The sequence below is a fragment of the Oncorhynchus nerka genome, linkage group LG28 (genome assembly GCF_034236695.1).
Source record: "Oncorhynchus nerka isolate Pitt River linkage group LG28, Oner_Uvic_2.0, whole genome shotgun sequence".
Taxonomy (NCBI): domain Eukaryota; kingdom Metazoa; phylum Chordata; class Actinopteri; order Salmoniformes; family Salmonidae; genus Oncorhynchus; species Oncorhynchus nerka.
The window spans coordinates 43,114,612-43,132,623 of NC_088423.1; the positions used below are offsets into that span (position 1 = coordinate 43,114,612).

The 18,012-nt window shown below is 46.4% G+C and overlaps 1 protein-coding gene across 6 annotated transcripts in view; it reads right to left on the reverse strand.

Annotated features, from left to right (window-relative positions):
- Positions 1 to 3,061: 3,061 nt before the first annotated feature.
- Positions 3,062 to 18,012, reverse strand: part of LOC115113249 (latent-transforming growth factor beta-binding protein 1) — a 138,247-nt gene continuing 123,296 nt past the window's right edge. For 5 of the 6 annotated variants that reach the window (XM_029640699.2, XM_029640698.2, XM_029640700.2 and 2 more), the window contains 9 exons: positions 13,153 to 13,293; positions 11,944 to 12,105; positions 11,760 to 11,849; positions 10,498 to 10,626; positions 7,911 to 8,051; positions 7,515 to 7,688; positions 5,504 to 5,668; positions 4,959 to 5,108; positions 3,062 to 4,250 (listed from right to left, as the gene is read on the reverse strand). In XM_029640699.2, coding sequence (XP_029496559.1) covers positions 4,069 to 4,250; positions 4,959 to 5,108; positions 5,504 to 5,668; positions 7,515 to 7,688; positions 7,911 to 8,051; positions 10,498 to 10,626; positions 11,760 to 11,849; positions 11,944 to 12,105; positions 13,153 to 13,293 — 1,334 coding nt within the window. In that variant the 3' untranslated portion in view covers positions 3,062 to 4,068. The remainder of the gene's footprint in view (positions 4,251 to 4,958; positions 5,109 to 5,503; positions 5,669 to 7,514; positions 7,689 to 7,910; positions 8,052 to 10,497; positions 10,627 to 11,759; positions 11,850 to 11,943; positions 12,106 to 13,152; positions 13,294 to 18,012) is intronic. The other variant, XM_065012811.1, reaches the window with a different exon arrangement.

The window sequence follows — 18,012 nt, forward strand, 5'->3', positions numbered from 1 at the left end:
TCATTGCAAAGTCCCTCTTTGCCATGCAAATAAACTTAATCCCCCCAAAACATTTCCACTGCACAAAATGACCAGCTGACATCATGTCAGTGATTCTCTCGTTAACACAGGTGTGAGTGTTGACGAGGACAAGGCTGGAGATCACTCTGTCATGCTGATTGAGTTTGAATAACAGACTGGAAGCTTCAAAAGGAGGGTGGTGCTTGGAATCATTATTCTTCCTCTGTCAACCATGGTTACCTGATAGGAAACTTGTGCCGTCATCATTGCTTTGCACAAAAAGGGCTTCACAATCAACCATTTATCGGATCATCAAGAACTTCAAGGAGAGCGGTTCAATTGTTGTGAAGAAGGCTTCAGGGCGCCCAAGAAAGTCCAGCAAGTGCCAAGACCTTCTCCTAAAGTTGATTTAGCTGCGGGGTCGGGGCACCACCAGTACAGAGCATGCTCAGGAATGGCAGCAGGCAGGTGTAAGTGCATCTGCACGCACAGTGAGGTTAAGACTTTTGGAGGATGGCTTGGTGTCAAGAAGGGCAGCAAATAAGCCACTTCTCTCCAGGAAAAACATCAGGGACAGACTGATATTCTGCAAAAGGTACAGGGATTGGACTGCTGAGGACTGGGGTAAAGTCATTTTCACTGATGAATCCCCTCTCCGATAGTTTGGAGCATCCGGAAAAAAGCTTGTCCGGAGAAGACAAGGTGAGCGCTACCATCAGTCCTGTGTCATGCCACAATGTGTGGGATTGCTTCTTAGCCAAGGGAGTGGGCTCACTCACAATTTTGCCTAAGAACACAGCCATGAAAAAAGAATGGTACCAACACATCCACCGAGAGCAACTTCTCCCAACCATCCAGGAACAGTTTGGTGACGAACAATGCCTTTTCCAGCCTGATGGAGCACCTTGCCATAAGGCAAAAGTGATAACTAAGTGACTCGGGTAACAAAACATTGATATTTTGCGTCCATGGCCAGGAGACTCCCCAGACCTTAATCCCATTGAGAACTTGTGATCAAACCTCAAGAGGCGGGTGGACAAACAAAACCCCACAAATTCTGACAAACTCCAAGCATTGATTATGCAAGAATGGGCTGCCATCAGTCAGGATGTGGCCCAGAAGTAAATTGACAGCATGCCAGGGCGGATTGCAGAGGTTTTGAAAAAGAAGGGTCAACACTGCAAATATTAACTCTTTGCATCAACTTCATGTAATTGTCAATAAAAGCCTTTGACACTTATGAAATGCTTGTAATTATACTTCAGTATCCCATAGTAACATCTGACAAAAATATCTAAAGACACTGAAGCAGCAAACTTTGTGAAAATTAATATTTTGGTCATTCTCAAAACTTTTGGCCACGACTATACATACTTTTCCACATGGAACCGGCAGGTTCGCTAGACCTTATTTATGGTTTCGTTGCGTGTAAAAGCTGGTGGAATTATTAAGGAATTAAGTCAAGGTCAGAAGATACCATATCTGTAGACACACCTCCGCCACACCTTCATTTATTCCATCTCCACCCAAAATGAATAGCAGGTGAATAGCATACTATTCTCGAGTTCAAGGTCAGAATACGCAGAGAGAGAAGGGAATTACGTTCCATTTACGCACGCTTAACTCCGGTCGGAATCGGGCCCATGGGGACTAGAAAGATGGACTTTTTGACCTTGGAGGGACAAGTTAAAGTCAGCCCGAACCATTGGCTGAGCCTGGGCCGATCTATGTCCTGACATCAGAAAAGGTCTCATACACACAACAGGAACCAAGCCCTCAAAAACAACATGGGCTTAGCAGGGTAGGAAGTGATGCCACATTGAGGGTTTGGTGACTGAAAAAACATAATTGACATACTATTGGGGAGTACAGTACATAAGCATTAAACATACAATATTCTTAAAGTAGCAGTCTACAATGGTCAGGGAGGAAGTCAGCACACTATTACAGTTGAAGATTCTACAGAGTGGGCTTCCAATGTGATTGAGAGGCAACATGGGAAATGCCTCATCTCTTCCAAATGACCGAACAGGGGGAATTCTCGGTTACCACCCGGGTCGCTCTTTTGTTCGGCAGAAAGTATGGTCAAGCCTGGCGCTGGAGGTGCTAAGCTGAGTTTAATGCTGTTTGAGTCCCCAGTCAAAGGTTTCCGCTGTCCCCTTGTCACTGTGGGAAAGCCCCATCTGGGTAGCCAGCCAGGAGGAAGGCAACAGTAACGCTTAACATTTATTAACTAACTGGCTGTGGTGTTTTTACACTGGTCCTGCTACTGTGCCATTCAGATCCTAGTGGTTATATCAGAGACACAATCACAAATACACAGATCTATAATAACCAGATCCAACCACTGAGCTTCAGCCATGTCACTGTTGGCCTATATTAAGAACAGCAGCAGGGAAACAAAATGATTGCTCAGGTTTACTACGATGTGTTGACATCAGAACTGTGGTTGCACTGTCTGTGTCAATGGAAAACATGACAGAGGGGACACTGGAACATGGGGCAATAGGGAGGGTGGGGAGAGACAGGCATGTGCTGAAATCCTCAAGATCTGCGAGCAACAAGAATGCAGCAACAACAGCAGCAAGGTCATTGGTAGTTGAAGCGACCTCGGCCTCTTTTCCTCTGATCAGAGGAGGGTCTTGACACTCTGGTGCCAATTCATATTTCTATAATGCAGAAAACATCATCTCTGACCGAGGTATTTCTCTGCTGATCAACCAGTCCATGTTAAGTGAAGTGTGTTCACCCTAACCCTGAGACTACACAGACTAATAATAGCGTTGGTCTGAGAGTTATATGGAGTGACCAAAACAATGACAATTAACACTATGATATGAATTAACCATACGGAAACAGAGTGTTGGAAAGGTATGATAGAAAATATATTGATAGTAACAGTTGCAAAGGTGTAAACATGACCCATTTCTTTTGTGTCCATTGTGATCTAGCTTGTGTTATCGGACATGGGTCACATGACTGGTTCTAGGTACAGCTATTGAGCACAATGTGAATAGGTCTTTGTTGCTTCTAATAATAAGTTCCATCACATACCAGGGAGTATAAATATCACCATTTGTGATTTATTACCAGGGGTTTAATATACATCATAATATGAATATTCGTACAAGAGCTATTTTTCATGTACAAATTACAAATACATAAACTTGGTTTCTCAACTCTTCTGTTTAAATGTACAAAATTTCTCCCACGGCTGTCCCATAGCAGCTTTGCAACCTGGAAAGACTTTTACACATTGCAGTAAAATGCAGAAAAAGGTTTCATTAAAGTATGAAAAAAATCTAGCAAAATGTCATAGAATTTTTGTTCAAAGAAATAAAACAATTTCTCAAGAAAAAGAAAATGGTAGGGAATATGACTGCTCCACAGGGCAGACAAGAAACAAATACAATTCAAATAAAAACCTGCTATTGTCCAATGTCCAAGACACAGAGAAGTAGTTTTGTGTTTGCATTTATCATTAATACAAAAAAAAATGCCTAGAAAAAAAGCTTATTCCAATGAATTTACATGAACAAAATGATATGACAGTAGTGTGCATACTGTATGTTTGTGTGAAGCCACGGAGCAAAGATCTTATGGCTGTCCATTCATGACCAGGCAGGCAGTCCTCCACAGCCACCGTACGGGGACGAGGACTGTGAGGAAGAGGGAGAACGGGGAGAGCAAAGGGACGGCTGGCCTCTTCACTGAATTAAATATCCACACACAAGGCGTTTTGGACTGGGTAGAAAATAAAACGTTATCCCCCAGTAAGAGTTCATAGGGTTTGTCGTTGCGTTAGGAGAGCGAAAGCCCCCTCTAGCGCGCATAAACTCCTTCTAATATAAAAAGTTAAACTTACAAAAAACAAACATACATTTTATACAATGTTGTGTTTCTCCGTCACAAGGCACCACATAGTTGGTTAAATTGGATCTTCATCTCAAGTAAATGATTTTGTTGTTTTGTTTAGTGTGTTTTTATACAGTGCAGAATATATGGGCTTGGATTAAATAAGTGTGTTTTTAGTGTGTTGGGTGTCCCTCTACTACTGGCCATGGGGGCTCACTCCCTCTCTGTGCGCACTGCTGCTGCTGCCACTTGTTCCCTGGCCACGCAGTAGTTAGGCTGCTCAGAGGGGGTGTATCCTGGCAGGCACACACACTTGTAGGATCCTTCCGTGTTGATACATTTGGCGTTCTTGCAGAGGGACATCCGGTTGTTGAGCTCGGAACATTCATTCACATCTGTGAGAGTGAAGAGGGGTAATTAGGTTAGCACAGTCTACGTACACTCAGTGGACAGTTTATTAGGCACACCCATCTAGTACCGGGTCGTACCCCTTTTTGCCTCCAGAACAGCCTGAATTCTCCGGGGCATGGAAACATTGCTCAGTTGGTATCAAGGGACCTAACGTGCCGTTCTGCACACCACTGTTATACTGCGCCGTTATTTGCCCTGTTTGTGACCGGCCTGTTAGCATGCACGATTCTTGCCATTCTCCTTGGACCTCTCGTTAACAAGCTGTTTTCATCCACAGAACTGCCGCTGACTGGATGTTTATTGTTAGCCCTACACACATTCTCTAAGACCGAACGCTCAACTGGAACATAAAGGGCGTGACCGTTGAGGAAGCTGAACTCTTAGGAGTAACATTGGACGATGGTCAAGTTGCTGTGAAGATGGGGAGAGGTACAGTGGGGCAAAAAAAGTATTTAGTCAGCCACCAATTGTGCAAGTTCTCCCACTTAAAAAGATGAGAGAGGCCTGTAATTTTCATCATAGGTACACTTCAACTATGACAGATAAAATGAGGAAAAAAATCCTGAAAATCACATTGTAGGATTTTTTATGAATTTATTTGCAAATTATGGTGGAAAATAAGTAGGAGAGATGTACTATTTTCCTTCTAGTCTATTCAGTGTGTGTGTGTGTGTCCTCCACCCATGTCTTACCCACACACGCCATGCGGGACATATCCAGGGTGTATCCGTCGAAGCAGTCGCAGGTGTAGCCCTCCTGTACTCGCACGCAGCGCCCGTTCTCACAGCCGTTCAGAATGCCACACTCTTCCGCTCTCAGGCCCTCAAACGCGTCGTACGCGACTGCAGGACGAGGGCAGGGAATGAGGTGTTTCATTAATCCAAGTCAGATGAAGCTATAATGAATGATCATTTTTGAATGTGGTGTAATGATGATTTAAAAATCCTCTACATTTAACTAGCTTGACTAGATAAACTAATGAATAATTAATCATCTCTTTTATGTTCTTGGAGGACCTTGGTTACACTGAAAATACAGAATACCATCTGTGCCTACCAATTGAAAACAATTTGTGGTCATGGCATGTAGTAATTCATGTGGACACAAGATGGCAGAAAAGAGCTATCATTGAGAGAATAGGCAGCTTGTCCCAAGCTCCCCATGCCATATCCCCTCTCTCTGCATGTTTGAGCTTCATCAGTGTGTTGTACAGTGTGGTGGGGACTGGTTCACTCACTCTCTTCATCCTCGTACAGGGGCAGGGCACCAGGCTGGTCGGGGCGAGGTTCATAGTCCAAGTTGACCTCATACTCCTGGATGGGATCAGCCACAAGGGCGTCGCGACCATACGGACGCCCCTGTCCTTCCCTCATTGGCACGTTACACATGGAGGCATAGTCCTCTGTGAGAGAAGGGAGAGAAACTGAGACATGGCCCTCAGAGAGAGAGAGAGAGAGAGAGAGAGAGAGAGAGAGAGAGAGAGAGAGAGAGAGGGAGAGAGACTGAGACATGGCCCTCAGGGAGAGAGAGAGAGAGAGAGAGAGAGAGAGAGAGAGAGAGAGAGAGAGAGAGAGAGAGAGAGAGAGACTGAGACACAGCTCTCTGAAACAGAGATGTAGCCCTGTGACCACAGCTGAGATCAGGAGCTAGAGAATGCATGTGATGCTGGGCGCTATTTACAATGTACTCAAAGACAGAAAACATGACAAAAACCTACTACGTTTGATCAACGCAACACGTTTCTGTCATTTATAAGAACTGAATCTTATTCAAATTTCAACACAAGGTTTTTCAAAGTAATTACATTGCCATCATCACTTGGCTTAGTAGCCAGGGGATACTTGACTGAACCGAATAGTCAGGTTGTGACTAGCGGCCCACTTCCCTCCTGAACGTGGCGTTCAACACACACCACAGCACGGCACCTGCTCTGAGGTCCCTCCTCATTGGTCACTGTACTGTGGGAACCTAAACCAGAGTCTTTCATCTGCACGCCATGGCCAGCCATCCCCGACAGCCCCCTGCTAATCCCACGCACCTGCTTGCCTCTGTTCGCTCCCACAAGAACGTCTACACAGGAAATGCATCAGAGAGGGACCGCAGAGCGGTCTGGATGGGCCTGATGAGAACAAACCGACTGTGTGTTCTGTCCTCTCTGCGGAGCGCAGCGGTGAGCACCTGCATCTCAGTTTCTCAGTCAGGATTAAGGATCCGAGTGGAGACCATGTTGGCCGACGTTGGACAAGAAGTCTTAAGTGGAACTCCAAAGGGTGTTCCACGAAATCGTTGAAAACCTGATGAGGTGCTCTCTGTTTACAAGTGGCCCGGACGTGCAACTTTGACATTTCTGTCAATGTTTCTCAATGACGTAACAAAACGGATTTTATAAAGAGAGTGTGCAACTGTCATAGCTGTAGGCCTATGTTGCACAGCTGCAACGTTCCTGGAGAGCTCTCGTGACTTAACCGGGCCCACTAAACTGTCGGTTCAACATCACTCTCACATGAAGCTACGAATTCCTAGTCAAACTGCTGGGAAATCACTCAACATTTAAATATCCCCAACTCTACCAGTTCCATCTTCCAGTGGGTTGGAATAACACTCTTATTTTATCAGAGGGAGGGAAAGGATCCAGTTCAGAGCCCTGAGGACTGTCCCCACATGTTCCAGTCCACAGGTCCCCATAATGCACGCTGCAGCCATCTGCCCTGGCAGCATGGTGAGGACATGCATCAGAGACCAGACCTCCCTGCCTAGACACACTCCAGGATAAGGGAGGCGAGGAAACAGGAAAGGGGGGGGGGTAAAGGATAGAAGATAGGCCCCAGGCAGGCTAGATCTCAGAGGCTCCAGGAGACAGGAGCATTAGCAGTCAGCTGGCAGACTCCAAGCCTAATGAGGTGTCACTAGTCCTGGGTCTGATGTCTGAGAGGCCCTGGCCCGTCTGGTTTAAGGACTGACCAACATCATCACTCTGAGACCAGCTGAAATATACTGTCTGGGGTTCTATATTATATCGCACACGAGACTAGATGACGAAGCATCTGCCTCAAATGAATGACTCTACGTATATGAAGAAATGACTCTAAGATCTCTGAATGTTAAGTGTTCATAGCAGGACAGTGTAAACACAGTGTGTATTCACTCCAAAGATAATGGATCATAATGGGTCAAAGACAAAGCCATTATAACAGTAGAGTTGATAGATGGACATGAGTGCTGGTGTGGAAGGGTTGTAATTGTTGAACCTGTGTTCTTCAGGGGGCAAAGGGCACAGTCCATGCCCCAGGCCTCTCCATGCAGACAGCAGCACTCTGTGAAGGTGGTCTTTCTGTTGGCTAGGGGCTTGGTGCAAGTCTTCCGGGTGCCCGTTACCGTCTGCCAGCAAATACCCTGGTAGTCAGTCTGCACCGAGTGTTGCTCTGCAACAGACACGTTACATCTCAGTCACAATTTTACATTTTACATTTTTAAAAAAAAATCATTACCTCACTATCAGAGGCACACTACGACTACGACTACGACACGGCATGCAATCGCCATGAGAAAGACGTCAACAAAAAAACAGAACACGCTTCCAAAGAACAGAGACAGTACGAGAGGATGCTTCTATTTTTGCATCCAGGCTCTTTGAGGGTTCTTACCAGCCACTTCAGGGGCGATCACGCAGCGCTTGTTGTCAGAGTCCAACACCATGGGGCGGGTACAGAAACACATGTAGGAGCCCTGTGTGTTCAAACACTCTCCCCCCACACAGCTCGACTCATCCTGACACTCATCGATGTCTGCAGGGGAGGAGAGGAAGGGAGAGAGATGGAGACCAAGATGTCAAGAGGCCCCGTTGGGAGTTCTGTCGTCTCACAGCCCGATTCTCAAGGAAAACGCACCGGAACACTTCACTTGGATATTCCATCTGTAGATGCTCAACCGACTGTCTGACGTTTTCAACTAACTATCTACTAACCCCAGCCCTTATCCTAACCCTAAAACTTAACCCCTACCCTTATTCTAAACCGAATCCGAGCTGTAACCTTAGTTGCTTATCAACAGTTTGTTAATAGTATGTGCATCTGTAGAGCATCTACGGATGGACTATCCGGAGTATCCAAATAAAGTGTGACCAAATGCACATGGCCGGCAGGCATGACGGGCCCGTTCACACTCAGTCACCTGTCCAATTAAGGATCCACTCACATCAAACGGTGTCCCACATGCTTGCTCATCGCTTAAAACACTTCAGTTTAACTTGAATTGAGGAGGAATCAACCCACTCAGAACATGACTAACAAACCAACTGCATTTTCTCCATCGCGTTGATGAGAGTTCCAACCTGTTTCCCCCTGTGTCCGTGAAAACGTCTGTTGCAGAGACGAGCGGCGCAGTTTCTGTGAATTCTAGGTAAACTAATACAGCTTTAAGGGGATTATTTTGCATACATTTTGAAAAATAAACCTGTTATTTGGATTGTAACTCAGTCCCAACTGAAATCCCATGTATTTTTGAAATATACAGCCACAGTGAACGCATTAGATACACATCAGGCCTGTGGTTTCAGAATTACTGAGGAAATGATATATATATATTTTTTAACTCAATGGTTTCATCCATCCAGACATTGAACTGAAATACACATCCACTTGATATTCTACACTTTCAAAAATACCCCTCCATCCCCTTTTTAAAAATATCCCATATAGAGCACGGCTCCAGGGCTGGTGGTGGTAGTGGTTAGTTTCTCTAGTCCACGCGTAACGGGGGTAAAACCAGGACCGTCCAGGGTAAAATGCCAAACCTCCGCTGGGCCCTCCGCCCAATCTCAGCCTGTCCAAATAATCAAATGCAAATGTGGTGGAACTCCGCAGACGGCCCCACGGGCATTCCACTGCTGCCGACCAGGGGTGCGGTGTGGGGCCAGGGGGTGCGGTGTGGGGCCAGGGGTACGATGTGGGGCCAGGGGGTGTGGTGTGGGGCCAGGGGTACGATGTGGGGCCAGGGGTGCGGTGTGGGGCCAGGGGTACGATGTGGGGCCAGGGGTGCGGTGTGGGGCCAGGGGTACGATGTGGGGCCAGGGGGTGCGGTGTGGGGCTAGGAGTACGATGTGGGGCCAGGGGTACGATGTGGGGCTAGGGCTCCGATGTGGGGCCAGGGGTACTATGTGGGGCTAGGGGTACAATGTGGGGCTGGGGTACGATGTGGGGCTAGGGGTATGATGTGGGGCCAGGGGTGCGGTGTGGGGCTAGGGGTGCGATGTGGGGCTAGGGATATGATGTGGGGCCAGGGGTGAGATGTGGGGCCAGGGGTACGATGTGGGGCTAGAGGTGCGGTATGGGGCTAGGGGGTGCGGTGTGGGACTAGGGGTGCGATGTGGGGCTAGGGGTGCGATGTGGGGCTAGGGGTACGATGTGGGGCTAGGGGTGCGGTGTGGGGCTAGGGGTGCGATGTGGGGCTAGGGATATGATGTGGGGCCAGGGGTGAGATGTGGGGCCAGGGGTACGATGTGGGGCTAGAGGTGCGGTATGGGGCTAGGGGTGCGGTGTGGGACTAGGGGTGCGATGTGGGGCTAGAGGTGCGATGTGGGGCTAGGGGTACGATGTGGGGCTAGGGGTGCGATGTGGGGCTAGGGGTGCGATGTGGGGCTAGAGGTGCGGTATGGGGCTAGGGGTGCGATGTGGGGCTAGGAGTACGATGTGGGGCTAGAGGTGCGGTATGGGGCTAGGGGTGCGATGTGGGGCTAGGGGTGCGATGTGGGGCTAGGGGTGCGATTTGGGGCTAGGGGTGTGATGTGAGGCTAGGGGGTGCGATGTGGGGCTAGGAGTACGATGTGGGGCTAGAGGTGCGGTATGGGGCTAGGGGTGCGATGTGGGACTAGGGGTGCAATGTGGGGCTAGGAGTACGATGTGGGGCTAGAGGTGCGGTATGGGGCTAGGGGTGCGATGTGGGGCTAGGGGTGCGATGTGGGGCTAGGGGTGCGATTTGGGGCTAGGGGTGCGATGTGAGGCTAGGGGTGCGATGTGGGGCTAGGGGTGCGGTGTGGGGCCCGACAGAAGGCCAGGGTCCATCCAGTTTGACCGGGTTGGTAGTTTGGGCGTGCTGCCTGAGCCTGCTGGGATTGGCCCCTAGGTCACCAATCTCCAATTTTTTAATTGTCGCAAAAAAACAGCATGTTGTGAGTAAATCAAGTATGTTTGGGCTGAATTAACACTAACTAATGTGAATGACCTGCCCACTGACCTCTGCACTGCAGCTTGACCTCGTCGTAGTACAGGCCAGTCTTACAGTAACACTCGTAGCTCCCTGGGCTGTTGAGGCAGAAACCATCCTTACAGATCTCCTGGCCAAACAACGCACATTCATCTGCATCTGGGAGGGAGAGGACAACCCGGGTTTCTTAGTAACAGCACGCACGCCCACACACACACACACACACACATTTTCAATGCATCTCTTACTATTTAGACAACAATGTAATCATGCAGTTACTTCCCGCTGAATCTGAGGGAACACCAATACCACTCAGCGGGAATATACAGGTCCAGTATTCAAACCGTCTCTACTCTTTATGTTTACAGAAAGGGGAGACCAACTCAACGCTTTAATGAGATGCAAATCCGGAGAGGCGTAGAGAAAACCTCTATCAACAAACAGTTCTGCGTTTCAGTACTCTACTCTTCCTTCGGTTGGGCGTTGGTGTTTGCAACTGAGACCAATAATCAGCCATGCAAACAGGTTGACTAATTGAAGACATATCCAGACGTGTCTGAACGTGAACGTGTCTGGCAACTCGCCTTCCCAGCCCGTCTCCCAGTCTCTCTCTCGGAATATACCGCATTCACTTGCTGCCGGCCCCTCTCTACCAGACTCCCCTTGCTGTAATAAATTACATGATTGAATTAAGGCTGTTGGTTCGATGAATTAGCTTTCGCGCCAGGTGAACAATCTAGGCTTGAAGGGGCTGGGAGAGGAGAGGGAGAGAAGAGGACAGAGGGAGAGAAGAGGACAGAGGGAGATAAGAGGACAGAGGGAGATAAGAGGACAGAGGGAGAGAAGAGGACAGAGGGAGAGAAGAGGACAGAGGGAGAGAAGAGGACAGAGGGATAGAAGAGGACAGAGGGATAGAAGAGGACAGAGGGAGAGAAGAGGACAGAGGGAGAGAAGAGGACAGAGGGAGAGTAGAGGACAGAGGGAGAGAAAGGAGAAAGGGAAAAAGGCAGGAGAGAGGGGAGAGGAGAAGATGTGGAGGTCATATGTCTCCAGACATCTAAAGCTGGTATTTCTGCTCTGTGATTCCAAGGCTGAGAGACAGAGACCACAGACAGAGACACACACATAAACAAACACTTACACAACAAGAGCACAGACACAAGCCATTCAAAATCGTGGGGTTTGTTGCGACCTCATTATCTGATTCATGAGGTTCTCACAGCATTCTCTGAACACTACCGTTGTGAGCCAAGGCTCCGCTCAGCCTATACTGGGTCTCTGAGTTCACATACCTTTATAACTCTCGGCTGCGGTCACTCCGAACACAGCGTCACCAGTGGGTACATTGCCTCTCCCAGCTGGACACATCTGGGAAAACTGATCTGTCAAAGAGATAGACAAGAATATGTGTAATAAGTAGTGTGTGTGTGTGGATATAATACGGGTGTCTGTGTGTTCATGTGTGTGCTTCCTCACCAGTGCCCTGGACGGGGCAGGGGTGCACCTCACAGTTGTCCCCCCAGCCTGCCCCCAGCGTACAGCAGCACTCCTCCATGGTGACACTGCTGGTCAGCACGTTCTCACACAGGTTCTCATCATTGAGGTTGTAGTAACACTCCTTCCTCTCTACTGACGAGGCTGGGGCAAACAGGGGAGAAGAAACATGGTTAGACATGAATAGATCAACAATAAGTGTTCAGTAATATTTGCAGTTGTGGGCGTGAAGGAGTAACGTTTTTTCGGGGCGCTAAAAATGGGTTAACCCAGGAGGAATGAGACTCTCTCGTAAACTGGGACAATTACAGCCTGATGGAGAGATGGGCCACATGATGACTGTGATCTGGGTCTTCGCACTGCTTTAATGATATACCTGGAGAGAAGAGAACAACCCCTCCCTCCTTCCCCTCCTATCTCCACCTCCTCTCCTTGGTTTCCCCCAAACCCTCCACATGCATGTACGCACATGAACACACACACAACACACACACACACACACACACACACACACACACACACACACACACACACACACACACACACACACACACAGCGGTGTCTTTATCACAGTTTTGTGATCTGTAAATGCCTCTGATAATTAGAGATTACCAGAGATTCGTATCTAATTGCCCATTCTCAGAAAAACACAGCTTTTATTGCTTCAACATGGAAATGGCTTTTTTTTTACATTCTTCTAAAGCACTCCTACTATTACGTAACGTCTGTGGTTGTGAGCACAGAACATGCTCTAATTCCTAACATTATATAATGATAAACTATCCTCCTTAAATATTTGGGAGTGTTCTCAGAGGTGAGAGAACATACCTGAGGTCATCGGGTTAAGTCTGACAAGGAGCCCAGGTTAATGTTGAGCTTTGGGACCTACTAAAGCCCTGTATTATACAGTATATCCACCAGACAGACAAGACACACCGTTGGCTCTGTTTCTCATTAGGGTTTTACACTGAGGCAAAGACAGAGGAGGCCCCTAGCGGCTGTGTTGTTAAACAGAGCCAGGCCCCCTCATTCATCAGAGCACCACTCCCCTCAAATGAAACTCCAAGCTATTAAAGGTTAATATTGTCCTCTGAGACAATGCGCTACCACTCGATGTTCAATATTTAAAATGAAACATTTAAACTGTGCTTTATATAAGCTTAATTTCTCTTCAGGCAATGTGTGGGTCACCTGTGGGAGCGGGACTGCACTTGGCGGTCATCTGGTTGTACTCCTGGTCCTCGTCGGAACACATACACAGGAACGAGCCCTCCACGTTCTCACACAGGGCCTCGCCACACACACCGCTCAGCAATTCACACTCATTCACATCTGCGGGGAGAACACAACACCTTGGTTAGCGGTTAGCACTAATGAGCATAGTCACAGGATGCATCTTATTTACATAATATCTCACATATTTGGCATGTGTGGTTTCATTCACAAGACAAGTAGCTAATAAAGATACATTAAGATACTAAGTGGTGTACTGTATGGGGAGCTGGTGATATACTCTTGGAAATAGATTTTTCTTAAACAAAACACTCACTGTTTTCAAAATCAATGAATAGGCCTATACATTGAGGAAGAAAAACACTCAAATATCTATTTCACACTCCAATAACATTGTCTGTTTTCCTTTGACCTGGCTGTGGTTATAGCTGTGCATCCATCCATGTATGTCTCTCCAGTTATGAACCAACGTGCAGAGAAAACACATACATCAACCCCGACGTGGAGCTTAATGTAAAAAGACAACAAAGTCTTGTGGTTCCGACGTGCTCTGAGCTGCTCTGCATTCCCAACACCCTATCCAATACTTCACACTGGGGTGTGGGCCAGATTGTCAATGAGCTAGAAAGTGTTAAGGAGAGAGCGGGGAGGAAGAGAGTGGGTGTGTCGCAATAGGGGAGCACTAAAAAGGGGAGAGGTCCAGAACGACAATGGAAAAGGCAGATTTTTCTTCATAGGATAATATATTTCAATATATTTCACGGCCTTTCCCGCTCAGCGGAATGGGACTACCATTTGGAGGAAAATTCGTTTTCCATTTCAGTGGATTCTGTCCTCACGCATCTGTGACTCCTTTCAGGAAACTAGGTGTATGTCGCGGGTCACTACTTCACAGGAGGCATTTGAACGTAAACATTTTTTATTAGATCAGAATGCCTTTTATGGCAGAAATTCCTTCTGGAACTTGTGAACTTTCATGTGCCTTAATAACAATCTTGTATGCCATCTGTAAATATGAATAAAATTGTTCAATTATGAGCCTAGTTGGTATAGCCACACAAAAAAAGACAGGAACCTTCCCTCTAGCCATGACTGGCTAAGATAATGGATGGGCTGGACATGCCGAGAGAAGAGTTCGGATTCCATGTAGCGCGCTTCTGTCTTTCACATGAGCTGCTCAGTATGTGAAGGTAATCCTTTCTAACGCTGCTTTTTTGCAAGTTATCACAAAGAACTGTGATAATGTTGCTAATGCTCTCCACTTTCTGGAGGACCGAGTTTTGAAATATGTGGAATGCTCAGTGGAAGCTAAGGAGATGTAGAAAGTTCAGGTATTTGATTATGCGGAGGGAGTCTTAAAGTGAACACACAAAGGCTGTTGTATAAAACACCTGTCTCCGGATTACATCTTCAAACTAAGGGCAACCATGGCATCCATGACAGAGAGGGAGAAGCGTTCATCCATGTATATGGGTAAGAGAGTCTAGCTAGCTACATTTTCAGATATTATAAGTTTCAAATATTGTCAGAAAGTCGTTTCATTGCAAGTTAGCTAACGTTAGCTGGCTGGCCCGCTAGCTAATGTTACATGTATGATCTGTTTAGTGATATTATTCGTATCTCAGAACCATTTGTATTGCTAGTTATAGCCTAACGTTAGCTAGCTAACTAACATTGAACCTAGTTGGTTAGCTTTAAATACATGCAGCTTCATGCAGTTAGTAACGTTATGAGTTGGGATTATGGTTCATTGTTTAGCTAGCTAGCTACATGTCTAAACAAAAGACTCCACTATGCAAGTAACCATTTCACTGTACCGTTTACACCTTCTGTATTCTGTACATGTGACAAATAAACTTAGATTTTATTTGATATAGTGTGCATTTAGCAGAGACGGTAATGTGAGGAGCAACATGACCTGCACCAAAGTCAAATTAGGATATAATGTTAGGCCAACAAGAGAGTGTCCAAGTTCTAAAATTCTCCAGTACAATGCCCTACTTTTATTTCATTACACTCCCAACCGTAAGCTATTTTCTGTAATTATCTCACCATTAACTTGTAAATAATGATCTTGTTATGAGTTTATTTTCCTGTAATAAGAAATACAAATTAGCTAAAGTTAAGGCATTGTCAGCAATATGATATGGCCATTATTTGAACTGGCTAACATAACAAGCTAGATACTAACCAAAATATTGTTTAGAAAATTGCTTTTAGTTACCTGGTTTGATAGATTGACACATACAAAATTAATGTTTAAACAGGTGGGTTTATTGGTGTTAAAATACGCCCGTCATGATATTTTGAACCACCAGGCTGCTGATGTCATGCAGCCTGTCGTTTTTGTGTATGTACTTTTTCCTAGCGACAAGTTTTATGTCGGACAACAATAGAATGTTCGTGATGTCACTGCGACAACTGTCTACAAACATGTCGATAGACGTGGTATAAACCAACCTTTAGACTTGAAATCTTTGGTTGTTTAGTACACTACCGTACTCACTCTGTTAAGCCCCGCATGTGAATCCTTAAAGAGATGGGTGGGGCTAAGGCTTAAGAGGGTGTGAACAATGCTGAATGGGTGTAGACAAAGAAGAGCTCACCAGTAGGTGTACCTAAATATTCAAGGGCCATTTTCTCAAAAGTGGGATTTCAAGTTTATCAACTTTCAAAGCAGAATTACTTTCCCATTGTTCCTCAACTGCAGTGTACGGTTTACCATGTTCTAGCTCCAAATCAATTTTATCCAATGTTAAAAAAAAAACTCAATTTAAAATGTTGCTATATAAGACCGAATCGAGCCGGTCGATCACATTTAGGTTTACCACAATTTGGCTATATAGTACATCTCTACTGCCCAGCCAATGGAAATTATGTTTTCATGTGTAAATGTAGAGAAATGCTGAGTTACAGTATAGTACAGATAGGCTAGTTAGAAGAAGGATTTAACCTTGGCTCTATTTCCATGGCTATATACAGTACAACTTATTTTTATGCACGCAGAGGCAAACATGCTTTCCTGCGTAGTTAACTTTATTGTTGTTAATTCAGTATGTGACTGGGCAGAAATAGCCAGTCGCAAGAGCCATAGAGACTGTATCATAGTTTGATTCAGAGCACAGATGGCTTGGCATACCCTTCCACAATGACCGCCACCGCATATATCTGCTGCCACAGATTGGAAAGCTCATTAACGGCCAGGTACACAATGCAGGAAGCAGACAAAAATAAAAAATAAAAAGTCCCCCCTCCTCTCCCGCCTCTAGTTACAAACCTTCCTCAACGCTCAGCTCAAAGCGCACCGCTACTGAGGAGAATCTATAATTCATTAGCTGACATTAAAACCTCCTGGTTTTAGCCCGCACCGCAGTGCCCTCGTTAAAAGCCAGTCTGTCTGGCGTGACCCTGAAGCACCTTGTTCGCCTTGCACATTCACCATCTGGGTTCAGCCCCAACCGGTATCCCTACCCCAACTCCAGTCCAGCAGAATGAGAAAAAGCTGGTTGAATCTTGATCTTGATCAACTTTGCAGCTGGACTAGAGGGAGAGAGAGGGAGTACTGTCAATGAAACGTGTCACTTAAATCACTTGACAGTGAGAGAGAGTTCCGTTCAATGACATGAACTGTGAAATGAAAGGACACAGACAGATAAGCTACGTTATCTGATTCCCAGTCTGAAGAATATCTACCAAACAACACTGAATCCCAACACGACGTCATTGAACTCCAAAACAGCCTCTTAATCTGGGAAGCAGCAAACAATCCCAGAGGCTCAGGGGTTCATCTGTCTAGGGGTAACCAGAGACAGGGAGAGGAGCGGGGGGAGAGAAGGGGTTGGTTGTGGACTACTTCCAATAGTTTCGGGGGGAAAAGTGAGCCCATCTGTGCAAGACACAACAGAATGATGGGCTGGCAGGAGAATGGAGGCAGCTGGCTGTACAGGGCTGGGGTGGGACCAACCAACACTTGCCAAGGTACAGATGGAGAGTGTGTGTGTGAGAGAGAAGAAAGCAAGAGAGACCATACGTGTAAGTTTGCATGACTGTGTGTGTGTGTGTTTGTTGCGTGGAGTGCGTGTATGTGTGTGTGTGTGTGTGTGTGTGTGTGCGCGCGCACAGGTCAGGGGAGAGATCTGGCTGGAGGAAGTGTTCTATCAGCTTCAATAGGGGAGTGCCTGTGACCCACTTTCAGGCCTCTGACAGGCCTTCCTGTAGGAGGAAAATTTTAAAGATGGAAACTGCATGGGCCCAGTTTTTAAAAAACAAGACAAACAAGCTCCAATTCTTCACCTTGTCCCAAAACATGAACTCACTGACTCTCTATCTGATTGCGATCTCCCCCAAACCCCCTCAAACTATGAGAATGAAATTGAAAGCTACAAACAAAATGGCATTCTGCTGATTGAGTGAGAACTGGCTTTCTTTGTGTCTGCGGAAGAATGTCCTCAATGCCCACTGGCTTGGCTGAGGAAGACATTAATCCAGGATGATGGTTTGATTTGGTGGCAGGGATGGACTTTCTGACAGAACACTCTCACCTTTTCTCACTGCGCCCCGAGGCTGAAATGAAAGCCACGCATCATTGCCAGTTAGCGGTTCCACCACAGCACAGCCCTGACCAGAAAAAGCTATTGACTGAGAAATAACTTGGTCGACCACACATGCAGTATATCACATCAAGAAAGAAAATTGAGTGCAACCTACACTGAGCGTACAAAACATTATGAACACTTGCTCTTTCCATGACAAACTGACCAGGTGAAAGCTGTGATCCCTTATTGATGCCACTTGTTAAATCCACTTTAATCAGTGTAG